Raw genomic sequence first — 18,208 nt, forward strand, 5'->3', positions numbered from 1 at the left:
GGGGGCGGGGGCGGGTCTCGGGGCCTCGGACCCGGAGCCCCGTCCTCCTGCGCCGGCGCAGGTGGGATCCGACCCGCTCCCGAGCCGGGCCGCGACCCCGAGGAGGCGCGCGCCGGGACCTCGCGGGGGGCGGGGCGGGGGCCGGGGGGCCGGGCGCCCGGGCGGGGGCGGGGCGGGGGCGGGGCGCGGCTCTGCGTCACCGGGGCCCGGTTCGCACCTTCGCTGACGTCAGAGCCGAGCGGGGCTGCAGCGCTACGTTCCCGGTGGATGTCTACGTGGGCTGAGTCGTGACTCGGGGCCCGCGGCTGGCGGCTGGCGCTCGCGCTCGCGCTGCGCTTCCCTCTGGCGCCGGCGGGAGAGGCCGGGGGCTCCACCGTCGGGCTCCGCGGGCGGCCCCCGGGGGCACGGGGGGGTCCGGGCCCCGCCATGGAGCCGGAATAGGAAGGGAGCGCGCCCAGCGGTGCTCGGCCGGCGCCCGGGCCCGGAAGGAATCCGGGCGGCCTCCGCGGAGGTGAGCCCGCGCCGCAGGGCCCCGGGGGCGGGCGGCGGGCGGCGGGCGGGGGCGCGGCCGGGGCGGCGCCCGCGGGCTCGGGGCGCGCGGCCGGGGGTGGGGCCTGCTCGCCCTGCGCCCCGGGCGCCGCCGCCCTCCGCTCCCGCGGCCCGGCCGGCCGGACAGCTCGCCCCGCGCCCGCCGCCGCCGCCTCGCGGGTCCCGGCGGCCCCTCGGCTGCGCGCCCCCGGCTGCACCGGCCGGGATCGAGGTGGCTGGGGCGCGCGGGGCGGGGGGCGCGGGGCGCGGGGCGCGGGCCGGGCGGGGCGCGGGGCTGCCGGCCGAGGTCGGAGGTTGCAGGGGCACCTGCGGGGCCGAGACCCGCAGCCACCTGTCCCCGGATCCCCTCCCCCCGTGCCCGGCGCTGGGTCCAGCGGCCCCCAGACCCGGGCCTTCATCAGTGCCTGGCGATCGGAATATACTGTTCGATTTCTCTGTGTGTGTGTGTGTGTGTGTGAGCGTGAGCGTGAGCGAACGTTCTACTATCGTCGTGCAACAGTTGTGTGAATCTGGGCAGATGACGCCGTCGTCATTGCGTGCTCCGGAGAAGGCCCTCTGCAGCTTCTAACGTGATCCGTCGCGATGGTTTTGGGCAGCGCGGGGAAGAAATGCATAACCAGGGGAGATGCTGGCTCTCAAGGAACTAAAACGGTTTTGCTTCTTTTTGTTTGTTTGTTTTTTACCCCCAGAATGGAATTGCATTTAATTTGTTTTACAGCGATTATACACTCTCGGGGGTGGGGGGGTGGGGCAAAGAATAAGCCCACTGAAAAAGCCCATAGCAATTCATCCTCAAGGGAGTCGGTAGAACGGTTTGGGGCACGTAAACGCATATTCGTGTTACATAAAGGGGCTCCTAGTGTAATCTGCCTTCTTTTTGCTGAATGCGTTGTGGCTTTTTTCTGTAGCAGTGCATCAGCGTCCTTCCACTGCCTTGTTAACTTGCACTGATTTGGACCCAAAGCTGGAAGACAGGAATTTTCTTCTTCTCCCTGCACCTTGGCCAGTGGCCAACCTTAGTAGAACTCGTTAGAGATTTGATAAAGTATCACCGCAATGGTCAAGATATTGGATAGAAAAAAGCTGAATTCAGGGTAACAGCCATCTTTTATAAAATACTGTCTGTACTGCTTAATAATGTGAGGCAGTGCTTTTTCAGATTGCAGTTTTCACCCATCGGTGAATTGTGAAATTAATCTTGTGCGTCGTAATTAGCCCTTGAAATTAACGAAGTAAGATAGCATAGAAAATACCAGAATGCATTACATGTAAGGAGGGTATCTTGTAAGCGTTGTTTTAACTGCGTGTGTGTGTGTGTGTGTGTGTGGGCTGGTGTGTGTATGGGGTGCATGCATGTGAGGGTGCGGGCCTGTGTCACTGCGTGTGTGTGTGTGTGTGTGTGTGTATGTGTGCTGGGTTGTGATATAAAATGTATTGCTTCCTCTGTGCCATGCTAATTAAGTTTGAAAGTCACTAATCCGAGGTACTGTCAGCACTCATCTGCGAATGGGAGCAATGATGTAATTAAGCTAAACGTTAGCTTTACTCTTTTCTTTGGAATATGTGACAGTGTTTATTGCAGCAAATTAGATTCCTAATTATTTGTTTTCACGTAATATTAAAACAATCAATTAGCATTCTTGAAAATACAGAGAGGAAGAGTTTTTATGGAAGTTAAGAGGTTAAGAGCATAAACTGCTCAGATTGACCTAGGGTCAAATCCCAGCTACACTGGTTATTGGTGTGTGACCTGCAACAGGAGACTGCTTGTCTCTAAACCTCAGTTTCCTGATTTGTAGAGTGGGAGTTACTGGGACACCAATTTCATAAGGCTGTTTGCTGTTCAGATGGGATAATGCATATATGAAACTGTTGACACGGTGCCTAGCCCAGATTAAGTATTCACCGAAAGTTAGCCATGATTATTTTATTAAGACTGAATGGAGGTGTCCAGGATAATGCGTGTCACCAGATGCATAAGATGGATAATCCAAACAAGTTGGAGGTTGAATATGAGTTAATGTTGTAAGGAGAGGGACAGTGAATTAAAATGAATGGTCTTTTTATTTCATTTGGCTATTGTTTTGTGCTCCCTCCCCAATTGTTTTCCGATTTCTAGACAGGTAATTTAGATGACCGTATTCAGTAAACCAAAGGCCTTTCTATTGTGTTTTTAAATTTAATATTAAGTTGCTGTCTCTCTTGTTAGGCGGTTGAAAAAATATTTCCCATAGGGATTCTGGATTTTGTTAGCTCTTATTTCAAAATACCGCAGTCAGCGTGGGAGACACACACTACAACTCTGAACTCATTTCAGTAGTGTGTTTATCTCTGCAGTGGGTGCAGATTTCAGGTGTGCAAGAAATAGTCCAAAGAAAAAAATAAATGCAATTTTGAGACATTTGTGTTGAAGTCCCCCCAGGCAGTTCAGAGGTCTTTGTTCACGGCCCCAGATCACTTTATGCAGTTTCAAGTGTTTCATAAACCAATGAAATGGAATGTGAGCATTGTCTTTTTAGGATAGCATGATTATTTTTATGAAAAATAAATCGAATACTTTGCACTCAAAAAAAACCCCCACACCATCGCAAGAGTATTTAATTGCGTGTGACAACGTAAAAGGTTGGGGGAAATCTTAAATGTTAGCCCTAATGCTGGTTTTAGAAATATCTTTAAGTTCTTGTTCCGTTTTAGAGGAATCGAAGTGAAAGCTCGATGGTAAATTATGATGTGGTTTATGAAAATATGAAAAAATAGGACTTCAAACTCTGTCCTATCCACAAAAAAACCTCAGTGAAACAACAAAAAACCTTAAACTTGACCTGAAATCAAACATATATACGTTTGTATATCTTAGGTTAGACAAAATATTGATTATGTGTGTATGTATTTTTAAAATCCTCTTAGTGACGAATTTTTAAATAGTTAACTCACCGACTACTGGGTCTTATCTTGTCAGATAAGAGGGCTTTTGTTTTACACAGGTAAAATACTATGCAATCATTAAAGATTTTGTTTTAGAATTATATATAATATCATGTAGAGGTGCTCATTGTATATGGTTAAGTGAAAGAGGAGGCTATAGAATAGACTGTATAGTACCATTCCATTTTTGTAAAAACATGTTTAGAACAAAGAATAAATGATTAATATTAATGGTGGGTGGTAGGATTATGACTGATTTTTATGCTCTTTATTTTTATAATTGTACCATAATAAAAATTTTCATAAAATAAAAGTAATTTTTTAAAGAAAAAAAATTAATGTGTGTTTTCCTAATTTGCAAGCATAAATGAGACTAAGTCTTTGCTCTGAGGGATACTGATCCTTTGAATTTGGATGTTTTTGATATTAACTAATTCTCCAATATTCTAGAAAACGGTGCTGAATATTTGAACTTACCCTGTGAAAAGCTCCTTTGAATAGGGAAGAACCATTGTCCCAGAATTTTCTTAAATTCTATTCTAGAATTTTCTTAAAGCTCTCTGCATTTACTGCTTTCCCAAAATATATCCACATTGCCCAAATATGTAGTCTAAATTCTTAAGTTTTCTTTTAAATAGAATCATGTTGGAACTGAATCGACTTTCTTGCTTTATTGCCCCTTAAATTTTTAAATAAAATCTTAGCTCCAGCTGAACTTGTCAGTTTACTATCTCTAAATGTGCCTTCTCTTTCTTGCTTTTGTGCTTTTGCTTCTTTGTTGCTTGGAATATCTTTTCCTAATCTTTAAGTAAATCCTACCCATTTTCCAATGTACGGTTAGAAAACCATAGCCACTGTGACATTTTGGCACATATTATTTGTGCATTTCTCAGATACCACCTGGTATTTTCGCATTCATTTCCTAATGCCATTTTAAACTTCTTGAGAGCAAGAAAGCTAGTCTATTTCTATCCTTTAACGCTTCTAACATGGAACTCTGCACAGGGTAGGCGCTAAGTATTTCTTTGATAATACAAGGCTGTCACTGGCTCTTTTAAATCCAAGTGTTGGAATTTTTTGTTAACCAATTATTCTGGGTGAGGGGTCAACACACTGCCAACAACAATGTGGAAAAATTAAAAAATGCATAATTTGGGTTAATTGTCAATTGATGGAAATGATAAAGCATTGACAGTGTCTTTCACTGAAATTAACATAAGAGCTGAGTTGTCTGGTTAATCCAGGACCTAAAGTTAATTTCATGTAAATATTTCTTTCAAACATTTCTATGAACATTTCTCCTATGGGGTTAAGCATCTTTGTTCTTAACCTTACCAGAGACCCAGTTTATTCTTTTGCAGCTGCTTGTTCCTGGAACCCAGAGATATGAAATATTTGTTGGTGGGTTATATGGGTGGGCCGTTACAATTACTCTGCTCCAGAGCATTTTAGGAGTGCATGTGGGATTCAGTGAGTCATAGTACGTAAAGTGCTTTGTGTTTCTTTTCCTCCCATTGAAACAAAATTGTATTATTTTTCAAATTTATCTATGACTGGGGGGTATTTACTTGACCAATGGTAGATACTTAGGGGCTTATCTTTTTTTTTTTTAATTGCTTTAATTTACAGATGTTTGCCAGGACTAATACGGCTGATGTAATACCTGTCCTTTCCTGCTCAAGGTAGGTGATTTGTTACTTTATCAAGATACCAGGTACCAGTAGAATTCAGAATTGGTATTCGGTCATGAAAGATAATATAACCCCAGACCCCAAAGAAATGATCCCTTTAATAAGTGAGAATTTTATTAGTACGTAAAAAATGACGACTTATGTAATTGCTTCAGCCTGTCTCAGAATCACCTTAGAGCATTTTAAATACGCATAATGTGCATGTGCCTGGCTCCCTGCCAGGCGATTTTGATTCCGTAGGTTTTTCAGGTGGGGTTCCTAGCATGCAAAGTTTTAAAAATGCCCATCAGGTGCTTCTGAGTCATTGTAGCTCATTGTCATAGTGGCATGTATGTGACACAAGATGATAGAAATGTCGTAGAAATGTCAGATAATAATACCATGGGAATTGAAGGCTGTAAGTACTGAAGATCAAGAAAATAATTTAAAGGAGTTTAATTTTGTGTATGTATGATAGTAGACTCATACTTTAATTTTGCCTTTCATTTAATGATGGTTTTGTTTGTTTACAGAAGGGAGACTTTCTTTCTTTCTTTCTTTCTTTCTTTTTTTCTTTCTTTCTCTGTGTGTGTGTGTGTTTTTAGATTTTTAAAAAAATGTATTCATTTGACAGAGGAAGCACAGGCAGGGGGAACGGGAGAAGCAGGCTCCTGGCTGAGCAGGGAGCTCAGTGTGGGGCTCAATCCCAGCACCCTGGGATCATGACCCGAGCTGAAGGCAGATGCTTAAGTGACAGAGCCATCTAGGCGCCCCTTAGTGATTGTTTTAAATATATTTTGAATAAAGCACTTAAAAGCTTGTCACTTTACGATTTACAAAGTGCAGGTTTAAGTGCTAGGGTTCTCTCAGCCCGAAAATTGCCGTATCTATAAATACAACTTAAAGCTTGCTTCATTTTGTTGCTTCAGGCTAATAAATGAAGTAAATAATGGGGAAAACACCAGATTTTAAGTAAGTCATTATTATATATTTTCTATTTTAGAGGCTGGTTTAATTGATTTATTTTCCCCGTAAGTGTGGAAGTCAGAAAGTCAAAGTTTCTCATAATAGGAAGTAACAGGTAAGTGAATGTTATGATAGCATTTTGATTTAATAGAGCTCTTCTGTTTTCATTGACTTCAAGGCTGTGATTTCATTTTTAAAGGTTGATATTAATGAGTAACCTTTCTGTGTTGGAGGATCACCTTATCAGAAATACTCAACACTTTATAGGATTATTCTGTTATGTATTCTCCAATAGACAAGAATGTTTAAAATAATTAGAATTAACACTTGATGAAATTATTATTTAAAATTCAGTTTTCAATTTAACAAAACACAGCCAAGAAACCTGAAATTGTGTTAATTTATTATTTAAGATAATAATTAATTGTAAATGCTTTGTGTCAGTGAATGAATTGGCTATGTATCAGAATTACTTGGGGAATTAAAAAAAATTCTAAATTCTAGGCTCTGTCTCAGTCCTACTAAATCAGAATTTGGGGGGATGATTTTGATATTAAGCCTTGCTTGTGAACCACTGCAATATGTAATGTTGAAGGATTATAGTTTTAAGGGGTAGAAATTTGGAAACCTTTTTCTTTGTGAGAAATCTCATTTCACCATTTGGAAAAAATCTCCTCTTATGTAGTTTGATCTATGTGGTTGTCAGAAGAGAAGTGTCTTGTGTTTCAGTCACAAATTAATTGTTATTTTGATTTTCAGACTCTGTCAGAGAATTTATTTAAAAACCTACCCCTTTAAAAAAAAAAAAAAACCTGCCCCTTTGTGGCTTAAGCAGAAAACACGTGGTATTTTTATTCTTGTGACAGAATTAGACGTTAGGTGTAACACTGAGAGTTCACATGATGTGGGATTTTGTGTAAGAACATAATGGGAAAAATTAATGAGCCTCATTTGCAAATAGTAAATATACTATAATAACAACTTAGAGGTAGGATTTGTCTTTACAAATTGAGTACTGAACCAGTTCCTAAAAAATTTCACAAGTTATCAGAAAATTGATAAAAAATTTGGTTCAGGCTCCCAGTATTGACAACAGACTGTTCATGTAGAAGATGCACAGCTCTCTTGGGGGACGTGGGTGGTTCAAGTCATGATCCCTAGGATCCCTGCTCAGTGGGGAGTGTACTTCTCCCTCCCTCTGCAGCTCCCCCTGCTTGTGCTCGCTCTCTCTCAAATAAATAAAATCAAAGATTTTATTTATTCATGAGAGACAGAGAGAGAGAGAGAGAGAGAGAGAGGCAGAGACACAGGCAGAGGGAGAAGCAGACTCCACGCAGGGAGCCCAATGTGGGACTCGATCCCGGTCTCCAGGATCATGCCCCAGGCTAAAGGCAGTGCTAAACCACTGAGCCACCTGGGCTGCCCAAAATATTTTTCTTTTAAATATTTTATTTATTTATAGGAGAGAGAGAGAGATAGCAGGTGAGAATAAGAGCAGGGGGGAAGAAGGAGAAGTAGGCTCCCCATGGAACAGGAAGCCTGATGCAGGGCTGGGGCTGGATCTCAGGATTCCAGGATCATGATCTGAGCCAAAGGCAGATGCTCAAACAACCAGAGCACCCAGGCATCCCTAAAATCTTAAAAAAAAAAAAAGATGCACAGCTCTCCTATGTATTCCGGGGTCACTGATCGATTCGGTAGCTCATGGCAGCCTTATCTAATTTCATAATTATTAGAAATCAGAGTGCGTCGGACTCAAGAATGAATTTCTGTTCTCTGATATTATCAAAGCTATTTTCCTCATGGTAGTAAGGAATTATTGTTTTTGCCATTTTCTTTTTTTCAGTTTGAGTATTCCAGGACAGTAGCTGTTTGACTTCAATTATTCAACATGCAGAGCAGACAAGGATACTGCAGCTATTGCTGTGTGCGCTACAATAACCTGGAACAGGTGAGAGGGTCCTGTAAATGTGCTTATACCTCAGGAGACCTAGTCCTGACTTTCTCTTATATCTTATTATATTCATTTATTCACCCATTGAACAGATCATGTTGTGAGTCTTCTAGTTGGTAGATACTGTTTAAGCTCCTCAGGTTATGACTATCAACAAATCCAGGTCTCTTTCCTTCATGAAGCTTTCTTTGTACTGTGGTAAGACAGAAAATAGTACGTATTTCGTACAGAATGTGTCAGATTGCTTTTTTTTAAAAAAAAAGATTTTGTTTTTTTATTCACACAGAGAAAGAGGCAGAGACATAGGCAGAGGGAAAAGCAGGCTCCCCATGGGGAGCCCAATGTGGGACTCAATCCCAGGACCCCCGGGATCACACCCTGAGCCAAAGGCAGATGCTCAACCCCTGAGCCACCCAGGTGCCCCAGAATATGTCGGATTGTGATAAATGTTATGAGGCAAATAGAGAAGAGAGTGCAGTTTTAGATAGGGTGGCTGAGTGAGGTTAAGGAAGTGACATTTGAGTTGAGATTTGAACGAAGCATGGGGATATGAGCTTGCTTATATCTGGGGGAAGAATTTCTAGGTAGAGGGAAGAGAGAGCCAAGACAGAGACCCCAAGGCAGAGGGCTGGTTAGCATGCTAATCGAAAGCCAAGAACCAGTGTGGCTGCAGTGCTGGTAAGGTGGAGCATAGGTGTTAGGTAAGAGGTGAAGAATTCAGACGATTAGATTCTATAAGACATTATAGAATAAGGGAAGGACTTTGAAGTTCATGTTTTCACACACGAACATTTTAGTTTTGCTGTAGTTAAATGTAGCTTCCCCCCCCCCCACCCCCCGCCAATAGTTGCTTATGTTTTTGGTGTCACAAAAGATTGCCTAATCCGAGGTCCTGCAGATTTATGCCTCATAATTTCCTGGAAGATTTTTATAGTTTTTGTTCTTACATTTAGGTCTTTGGTTAATTTTCAGTCAATTTTTTTATACGTTGTGATTTTAATTACCTTCTAAAAACCCTGTCTCTAAATACAGTCACATTGGGAGTTAGAATGTCAACATATGAATTGGGCGGGGGGGGGGGTACACAGTTCAGTCTGTAGCAATTATATTGATTTGAGTTTTAGCTCTTAAACCAATTTGGTATCCCTGGGCTAAATCCCACTTGGTCATGGTGTTTAATCCTTCTGTATGTTACTGGATTTGGTTCGCCAGTATTTTGTTGAGGATTTTTACATCTATATTCATAAGGGATATTGTTTGTAGCTCTCTTTTATTGTGATGTCTTTGGTTTTGGTATTGGGGCTTCATAGAATGAATTGAGTAGTGTTCCTTTCTTTTCTTTGTGTGGGAAGAGTTTGTAAAGCATTGTATGAGGACATTTTGAAATAAATATTCATGGTAATAGTAGCTGTAGTCTTCTGAGTGGGAGTCTTAACTTGGAAGAGTCTCAGGGTTTACTTCAGGGTCTAAGCTGAGGAATTGTGTCATAGGTGAAGTAATAATATAATGAAGCTCTGGTCCTGCTAGTGCTAAACTGTTTAATTCTAAGTGCTATCTAAGATTAGTAATACATAAAAATTCAGCTGTTTAGTAGCATCTGTTTTGTCAACAGTCATTTAAATTCATACTAAGGAAAAATTTTTACTATGGTGATTCCCACATCTGTGTCTTTTTACAAAAAAATTTTTTTCTAATGCTGTTTAAATACATGAGGCAGCAGATAATAAATCTCAGAGCTCTCTTTAGTTAGTGTTTCTGTCATGATTGATAAATTATATCATCACTTGACTGGAAGATTATTTGTTGAATTTTTGATATTAATAAAACATACTAAATCTTTATAAGTTCTATTCAGTAAGCAGTCTTAGCTTTTTGCTTAAGGTTCAAAACATTTTTAGATATTCGGATACTCATGCATTTAATAGATATTAAAAAAGACTGTTTAGGACAGTCAATTTGTGCTAAGTATAAAGGCTTAAATAAATAAATTAATAAAAGGAAAAATTTCATGGCTTTGGAGAACTTTGTATTTGGAGAAATACAGGGCCCAGATCTAGCTGAATATTCAACAGAAAAAATGGAAACCAAAAGATAGACTATAACTGCCAGCTTAGAATTCTATGCTTAATAAATATGTCCTTGAAAAAAAAAGAAATAGAAATATTTTCTGAAAACAAAAATTAAGAGAATTTGTCAACAGCAGACTCTTACTGAAGGAAATCCTACAAAGAATTCTTCAGATAGAAGGAAAATGATTCCTGTTGGAATCTCAGAGACAGGAATGCATGAAGATCAGTGGAAAGGTACTAGGTGATCTAAATGAGCAGTATCTCATGAGGTTAACAACAATGTCATAGAAACTGGAAAGAAAGTAAACCAAGTTCAATCCTTGCTCAAGAAGAGAGTAAAAGTAGAAGTAAATTTAGATCTTGGTAGGTCAGGTCTGCTTGCTATAATCTGTTACCACTAATAGAAAAAGTGCCTAATCTATAACTAACTGCCAAATTAACAGAAAGAGAAAACTTGGAATAATAAAAAGCAGTCCACAAGAAGGCAAAAAAGAACAGAAATAGGGATATCGGCTAGGCAAGAATAATAAAAACAGATTTAAAAATAAAAACAGATTAAATCTAGATATATCAGTAATGTATTAAGTGAAAATAGACTTGGTGCTTGAGTTAAAACTATATTCAATATTTTATTGGAGGTTCTAGGCAGGGAAATAAGGAAAGAGAAAGAAATTGAAATGTAATTAAGATTAGATAAAAAGAAACAAAACTGTTATTATTTGTGCATAGTGTGATTATGGACATAGAAAATCCTCAAGATACCTGGGCAAACTATTAAAATTGATAAATGAGTTTACTTTTGGTTTTTTATTTTTTAATTTTTTTGATAAGTGAGTTTAAAGAGCTTCTTGGGCCAACATAAAAAGAAATTGTATTCTTATGAAAAAGATACAACAGAATCAAAGAACATCAACTCTTCAGGAATAAATTAACAAAATATGTATAAGGTTTTTATTTAGGAAAGTATAAATATCGAGAGAAACTTAAATATTAAGTAATTGGTGTGATATACTGTGTTCATGGATTAAAAAAAAATCAATGTTACAAATATGTCATTTCTCCCCAAACATACATATTGACTCAGTGAAATTCCAAATAAAATTCAGGAAAAATTGTGTTTAATGGAAATTAAGCCAATTCTGAAAATATGTATGTACATGCAAAAGGCTAAGAAGAACTAGGATAATCTTGAAGGAGAAGAACAACAAAACCAGAAGTAATAAATACCAAATTTATTACTAAACTACAATCTTAAGACAATGGTGCAAAGTTAGAAAGATTATGGAAATAAACCAGAAACTCCAGAAACAAGACACATAGATATTTGATTTGTGACAAATGTGGCACTACAGAACAGTGAGGACAGGACTTAATTCATTTAAATGGTACTGGGTCAATTGGTTATCTCTATGGAGAAGAAGAAATGAATCTCTATCACTAAATCAATCTGGATACAAAGGTCAATTCCAAGTAGATGATAGATGTAAATATTGTAGGTAAAACAGTAAAACTTCTAGAAATAAATAGGAGAAAATCTTCATGATTTTGAGGTAGGGCGACAAAGAAAAAAATCGGTAAGTTGGACTTCAGTAAAGTTAAGAAAATGGGAGGTGATTAAGAAAGTGGAAAAGCTGTGGATTTACTCTGTATGTGTGTGTAGGCACAAATAAACTATGAATGCCCCCTCCCACAAAGGAAAATAAAGTGAAGAGGTAAGCCACAGAGAGAAAGGATGATACTTGAAACACACATAATTGAACGAGGAGCTCATGTCCAGAATAAATAATTACTATAATTCATTATAAAAATGAACATGCACTTGAAAGACAGGAAGAGACGTGAACAGACGCACTGTAAATGAAGATAGCCAGGTGGCCAGAAAAATGAAGCTATCACAAAAATTGCAAATTAAAGCAACACTGATATGACCTTAACCCCCCACTTCAGTCGCTAAAATTAAAGAGACTGACAATGGCAAGTGTTGATGAGGAGAGAGAGGAATGGAAACTATGATGCATTGCTGGGGAGGGTACAAATTGGTAGGCCACTTCGGAAGACTAGTGAACACAGGGTACTAAAGCTGAGCGTATGCAGACCTTATGACGCCGAAGTTCCATGCCTAGTAATGCACTCAACAAAAATGTGTGCACATGGACGTTCCAAAAGTCACAGATAAGTTTTTTGTAGTATAATTTGTCATAGCCATGAGCTGTGAAAGACACGTATGTCCATCAAAAATGGAATGAATAAATAATATGATATATTGCTCTACAGAAATTAAAATGAACAGACTGCAGGTAATAAGGATGAGTATTACCAATGTGGAGTGAAAGAAGACGAATGTAAAAGAGTATCTACATTGTATGACATTGTATGACTGTACTTCTAAAAATTCAGAAACTTTCCAAACTAATCTCTATCATTAAAATTTAGATAATTTGGGGGAAGAGGGAAAGAATATTAGATTGGTATGGGACGTTGGAGGGGTTCTGGGTGCTTAATTAGTTTTTCACAGATCGACGGTTATGGATGTGTTTATTTTACGATAATTTATTGAGCTATATACATAGGACTCGTGCACTTTTCCTTACGTAAATGTCAATTCAGAAAGTTGAACAAAACGGACATCTTCTGGGATAAATAGTGTGGTGTTTTCTGGGGTTTGTGTCAGTGCAGCTTCTCCATTCATGTTGCCTTTTTAAAATGTTTACTGTGGCACAGGATGAGGTTGCATTTTAACTGAACCTTTGTTTCCTTGTCAGTTTGTTCCCTTCCTGAACAAGGCAGGCTAGGGTACTGGGCTGTGGGGAACTTGGAGGCCAGAAAGTCCTGAGACCGTCATACTTGAGAGTGTTACTGCGGCTAAGGCAGCCTCAGAGTAGACTATGACAACTCCAGTTGTCATAGTTGTAATAGTGGTTGGGAGCTAGCAACCTGTTTTAAGTTCTTTTGGCATCTCCACTCTGATATTTAAAACATGGCTTTTCCCAGGTATTGTTAAATGAAAACATGTTCTTAAATTGTTGTGAATAACTCATGTTGGAAATATGGCATTAGCAGTAGCATGATGTAGGGAAAGAGGAGAAGCTTTAGAGTTAAACACAGATGGAAATCCTGGCTAGATACTCAGCTTGAGACAGTTTACTCTGACTCTGTGCTTTAATTTCTTTATATCAACATGGGGACAGGATTCCTACTCAGTGAAAATTCAATGAGATTACTATGTGAACGGAGTAGCACTGTGATATGTTATAGGTGCTCAGTGGATTTGAGATTTCTTTCCCATCCCTCTTGATAGTTCACTGAATAACACTTGTGAACACAGACTCTTTCTGTGGAGAGGATTCACAACAACAAAAAATTTGTGTAGTTATTACAATATTCTGTGTAAGGATTTGTAATCTGTGAAGAAAAATGATGGACTTTTTTTGAATTAGTCTTCAGCTTTTACAAATACAGTGATCCAACCCTCTTCTCTCTTTTAACAGATTTTTATTTTAAAAATATTTGCTTGGTACAAATACAAGAATGCATAAGAAAAGGTTGAAAATTACCTATAAATATACCTCACAGATGTAAATGGCTTTTAAGGTTTTGGTGTATTTTCTTCCACTGACGTGTCTGTGTATTTTATTTTATTTTATTGGTCTGTACGTTTTAAAACCATAGTTTCAGGTAAAAGCATACATGTGATTTTTGCATCTGCCATTTATCTCTTAATAGCTAACATTTCTCCATGTTATTTAAAATTTTTTGTATTGTAGATAGCTGTGTGGTATTATTAGGTCATATTATACATTTTACTATTAGACACCTTGGAGATTTCCAGTTTTTTATTATTATGCTGTGATAAGCATCTTTTTTCCATTAATCATCCACATTTAAGATGATTTCCTCAGGAGAGATTTAGAGAAATGTAATTACTATATTGAAGGGAAAGATAACTTCTGTGGTTTTTAGAAACACATTTTAGAATTGCTTTATAGAAAGGGTTTATCAATTTATACTTCTATCAGGAGTATCTAACTGAATCCATTTGTGAAACTCTCACTACTAATGAGTATTACCTGTTTAAAACTATGTAGTATTTTTTCTTTTAATAGCATATGTCCAGTGCTCAGCACAGATACTTGACCACACAGAATCGACAACGGATGGGTACCACTAGTTTGATGGAACGTTTCTTGCAGGATGTACTCCGTCACCACCCATATCATTCTCAAGAAAGCAGGTAAAGTAGTTGGGTAGAGTTATATTAATACAGTTATTACATGTTACAGTAGATGTTTGTGTGAACTTTCTAGTACTTCTAATAATAAAAAAGATTATTTATTCATGAGAGACACAGAGAGAAAGAGAGAGGCAGAGACGCAGGCAGAGGGAGAAGCAGGCCCCCTGCAAGGAGCCCGATGTGGGACTCGATCCCGGATACGGGGATCACGCCCTGAACCGAAGGCTGACGCCCAACCTCTGAGCCACGGAGGAGTCCCCTAAAGTGAATCTTTTGATTAAGGAATATAAAGTGAAATTTTACCTAGTAACTTCTCTTTGCTATTATTTTAAAACTTTTTTCTAGCTTAGATAAGAAACTTCACTACAAAAGATAATGGACTACACCATGTTTTTTTCTAAATAAAAGCCTTAGGCCAATAACTATACATCATTAAGGTGTTCTATTAAGTATGTCATAGGATTAAGCAGGGGCAAAAGGTATGGGCAGAAATTGCTTTTAAATGATTAGGAACAGATATGTTGGTGACAGTAGCAGAGTAAGGGTGGTTTAAGTAAAAACTGAGTCAATTCTATATTAACTGAACTATTTGCTACCTGAATAGAAGAGATATCAAATAGAATTGGCTTTTTAATGATCTGTCAGTATCTTGATAGCTTTTTCTTGTGTCAGTTTTTTGGTTGTTTTAATAAAAATAAATATTTTTGATAATATATAAGAGTTAATGTCCTGTGTTCAAAACATTGGTAGAAGGTTGGATTAATTAAGTAGTGCTGCAAGTTTACAGCTATAGTTGTACAAGGAAAAGCAAAATAGAGTTATTGGCAGATCTGTGCAGAATTAGTTGAGATAAGCACCAGCAGTAGAAAAAGGATAAACTTCTTGAATGATTTGCAAGTCACAACCCAGAATTTTGCAAATGGGGAAAAGTTTAAATGGGGGAAAAATTAAAAAAATAAATGTTTTTTCTTAGCTGCTGGAAAGATAGACCATCTTGGGGTCAGTATAAATTTCCAGTTTATAGCTTGTGTAAGCAATGCTTCAACAGACATATTTGTACATACAACTATTTTTGTGGTATAGATTCCTAGAACTTGAACTTCTGGGCTAAAGTTTCTAGGCCTTAAAAAATACTTTTAATTTTTTAACCTTTCATTTTGGAATAATTTCAGGCTTACAGAAATGTTGCAAAACTGATCCGAGGAATTCTTGTATAACTTTCACCTGACTTCTTCAAATGTGAAATCTAAAATAATGACAGTATAATGATTAAATCCATGAAATTACATTGATGACATACTAAAGTATAGACCTTCTTCAGATTTTGTCAGTTGTCTCAAAAACGTCCTTTTTTTAGAACTAGGATTCAGTAGAGGATCACACTTGACATTTAGTTGTCCCGTCTCTTCAGACACCCTTAATCATAAACAGTTCCTCAGTCTTTGCTTTCAAGACTTGGACACTGCTGGCCAGTTACTTTGTAGGATATCCCTAAATTGGGATGTGCTTGACATTCTTCTCATAATTAAACTTAGGTTATGCATTTGGAACAAGAATAAATTGTAATTGATGCTGTGCCCTTCTCAACATATTACAGAGACTCATGATGTTGCCATGTCTCATGGCTAGTGTTGTTAACTTGAATCACTTAATTAAGGTGGCTTCTCTACCGTCTTGTTCCTTTTTTCCCCATTACAATTAATAAGACTTGAGGGAAGTACTTTGAGACTATGTAAATAAGTACCCTGTTTCTCATCTTATTTTCACCCACTTATTTTAAACATAAATTGATGATTCTTCCCTGAAACAGTTATTCTGTAGGTTAATCAGCCTTCATAAAGAAGAGCTTTCTTGTTCCCCCATCTATTCAAGTATCTATTTATATCCTTATAAACTCATGGCTATATCTTCTGTGGGTTTTAATCCTATACTATTACTTAACTTTGTTGGTCAAGTTGTGTGTGGAAATATACAATTCTTGAGCCACTTCCTAGAAGGCTATGCCAATTTATATACAATTTATATAACACATATACACCAATAATCTACGAGAGTGCTCATTTTCTATTGCTCTTGCCAATACTGGGGTTAGCAACTTCTTTTTATCCCCCCATAACATAATAGGTCAAAAAAGTGTATCGCTTCATTAGCTTTTATTTACTTATGAGTAAAGTAGAGCATCTCTTTATATATGTTTATTAGCCATATGCTTACATTATGGATTGTTTGTAGATGTTGTCTGTTTTTCTATTGAATTGTTTGTATATTTTGGATTTGTATGCAATATTTATAGATAATAGACCTTTGTATTTTAAATATAATCATTTTCCCAGAATCTGTCATGTGTCTTTCATCTGTGTGTATTGTCTTTTTACCATATAGAAATTAAACATCCTGACATAATTAGATCTAAGGGGAATTCTCCTTTATAGCTTCTTTCATGTGTTTTTCTTCATGTCCTTATTTTTGCTTTTAAGTATTTTTAATCTTCCTGGAATTTGTTTCCATATGTGGTGTGATATAGGACTTATTTTTTTTAAATAAATGTATATTAATTATCTCCACTGATACGAAATGTCACCTGTAGGGGTGCCTGGCTGGCTCTAGTGGGTAGAGCATGCAACTCTCGATCTGCTGATTGTGGGTCTGAGCTCCATGTTGGGCGCAGAGATTACTTTAAAAACAAACAAAAAAATGTCACCTGTAACATGAACTAAATTCCTGTATTTGTGTATCTGTATCTATATTCCTATCAATATATCTGATTTTAAATTCCATTTTCTTACTTTGAGTTTTTTTAATCCCATGTTAACACATTGTTTCTAAGTTCTAAATTATACAGTTTATTAAAAAAAAAAATTATTCTCAGGGATCCCTGAGTGGCTCAGTGGTTTAGCGCCTCCTTCAGCCCAGGGTGTGATCCTGGAGTCCTGGGATCGAGTCCCACATCAGACTCCCTGTATGGAGCCTGCTTCTCCCTCTGCCTGTGTCTCTGCATCTCTCTCTGTGTTTCTCACAAATAAATAAATAAAATCTTTAAAAAAATTCATCTCTTCCCCCCTTATCTAGACATTGTAGGTTTTTCTGTTATTTTGGCCTTCTTGAAAATTAGCTCTTGCTTTATTTTTGTTTTCTATTTATTGATTTTTCTTAGTTAATTTCCTCAAATTTCCTGGGGGCGGATTTGGTTATCTTTCTATTGTCTTCCTGTATTAAGTGCTCATTTATAATTTGGGTGTGCTAATTCTTCTTTTAGTGGAAGATTTAAAAGTGTGAGTTTCCATTATGATCATATCTCATAGATATGTAGCTTTTAAATTTTATTTATAGATTAAAAAATTAAAAAAAATTAGCACAGGAATTATATAAAAGAGGGGCTTTTAATCTTTAATGGTTGGATTTTTGAGGGGTTTTTGTTGTATAATTAGTTAAAAATGAGTGAAACATAGATTGTGATTTAGTTGTTAATTTTAACCACATGCACATACAGATGAAAATCAAAGCATCTAGATGGTGATTCCTAACTTTTGGGGGATTTTGCCTAGTTGTTTGACTTTATGATTCTGCCTGGCTTTTCTTTGCCAAATGTTACAGGTTAACTTTATTTTGAGAATGTTTTAGTAGTCTTTAAGACACACAAATGGAGACGATCTTCTAGAGTTTGAAAAACTAGGGTAAAGTGGTAATTGTACTGCACTTTTATTGATTACAATTCAGAAATATGAAAAATTCTGGAATATTTTTGCCTCATCATACTATTCTGATATCTAAGTTAACTTTTTAATTTTACAAATACCAAACATATTCTTTTAGTGTTAATTATGATAAGTGTTTTTGGGAAAGA

General features: G+C 38.1%; 1 protein-coding gene across 3 annotated transcripts in view; it reads left to right on the forward strand.

Moving 5' to 3' along the window:
• The first annotated feature begins 355 nt into the window (after positions 1–355).
• The window catches only part of ZDBF2 (zinc finger DBF-type containing 2), a 31,971-nt gene continuing 14,118 nt past the window's right edge, over positions 356–18,208 (forward strand). Inside the window, exons 1-6 of one of the 3 annotated variants that reach the window (XM_038585534.1) lie at positions 901–1,200; positions 1,458–1,643; positions 5,104–5,156; positions 6,148–6,225; positions 7,957–8,061; positions 14,237–14,364. In XM_038585534.1, the coding sequence (XP_038441462.1) occupies positions 8,002–8,061; positions 14,237–14,364 (188 nt within the window). In that variant the 5' untranslated portion in view covers positions 901–1,200; positions 1,458–1,643; positions 5,104–5,156; positions 6,148–6,225; positions 7,957–8,001. Of the gene's footprint in view, positions 512–900; positions 1,201–1,457; positions 1,644–5,103; positions 5,157–6,147; positions 6,226–7,956; positions 8,062–14,236; positions 14,365–18,208 lie in introns of those variants that run through there. The other 2 variants (XM_038585533.1, XM_038585535.1) reach the window with 2 other exon arrangements.

This window comes from Canis lupus, chromosome 37, assembly GCF_011100685.1.
Source record: "Canis lupus familiaris isolate Mischka breed German Shepherd chromosome 37, alternate assembly UU_Cfam_GSD_1.0, whole genome shotgun sequence".
NCBI classification, from domain to species: domain Eukaryota; kingdom Metazoa; phylum Chordata; class Mammalia; order Carnivora; family Canidae; genus Canis; species Canis lupus.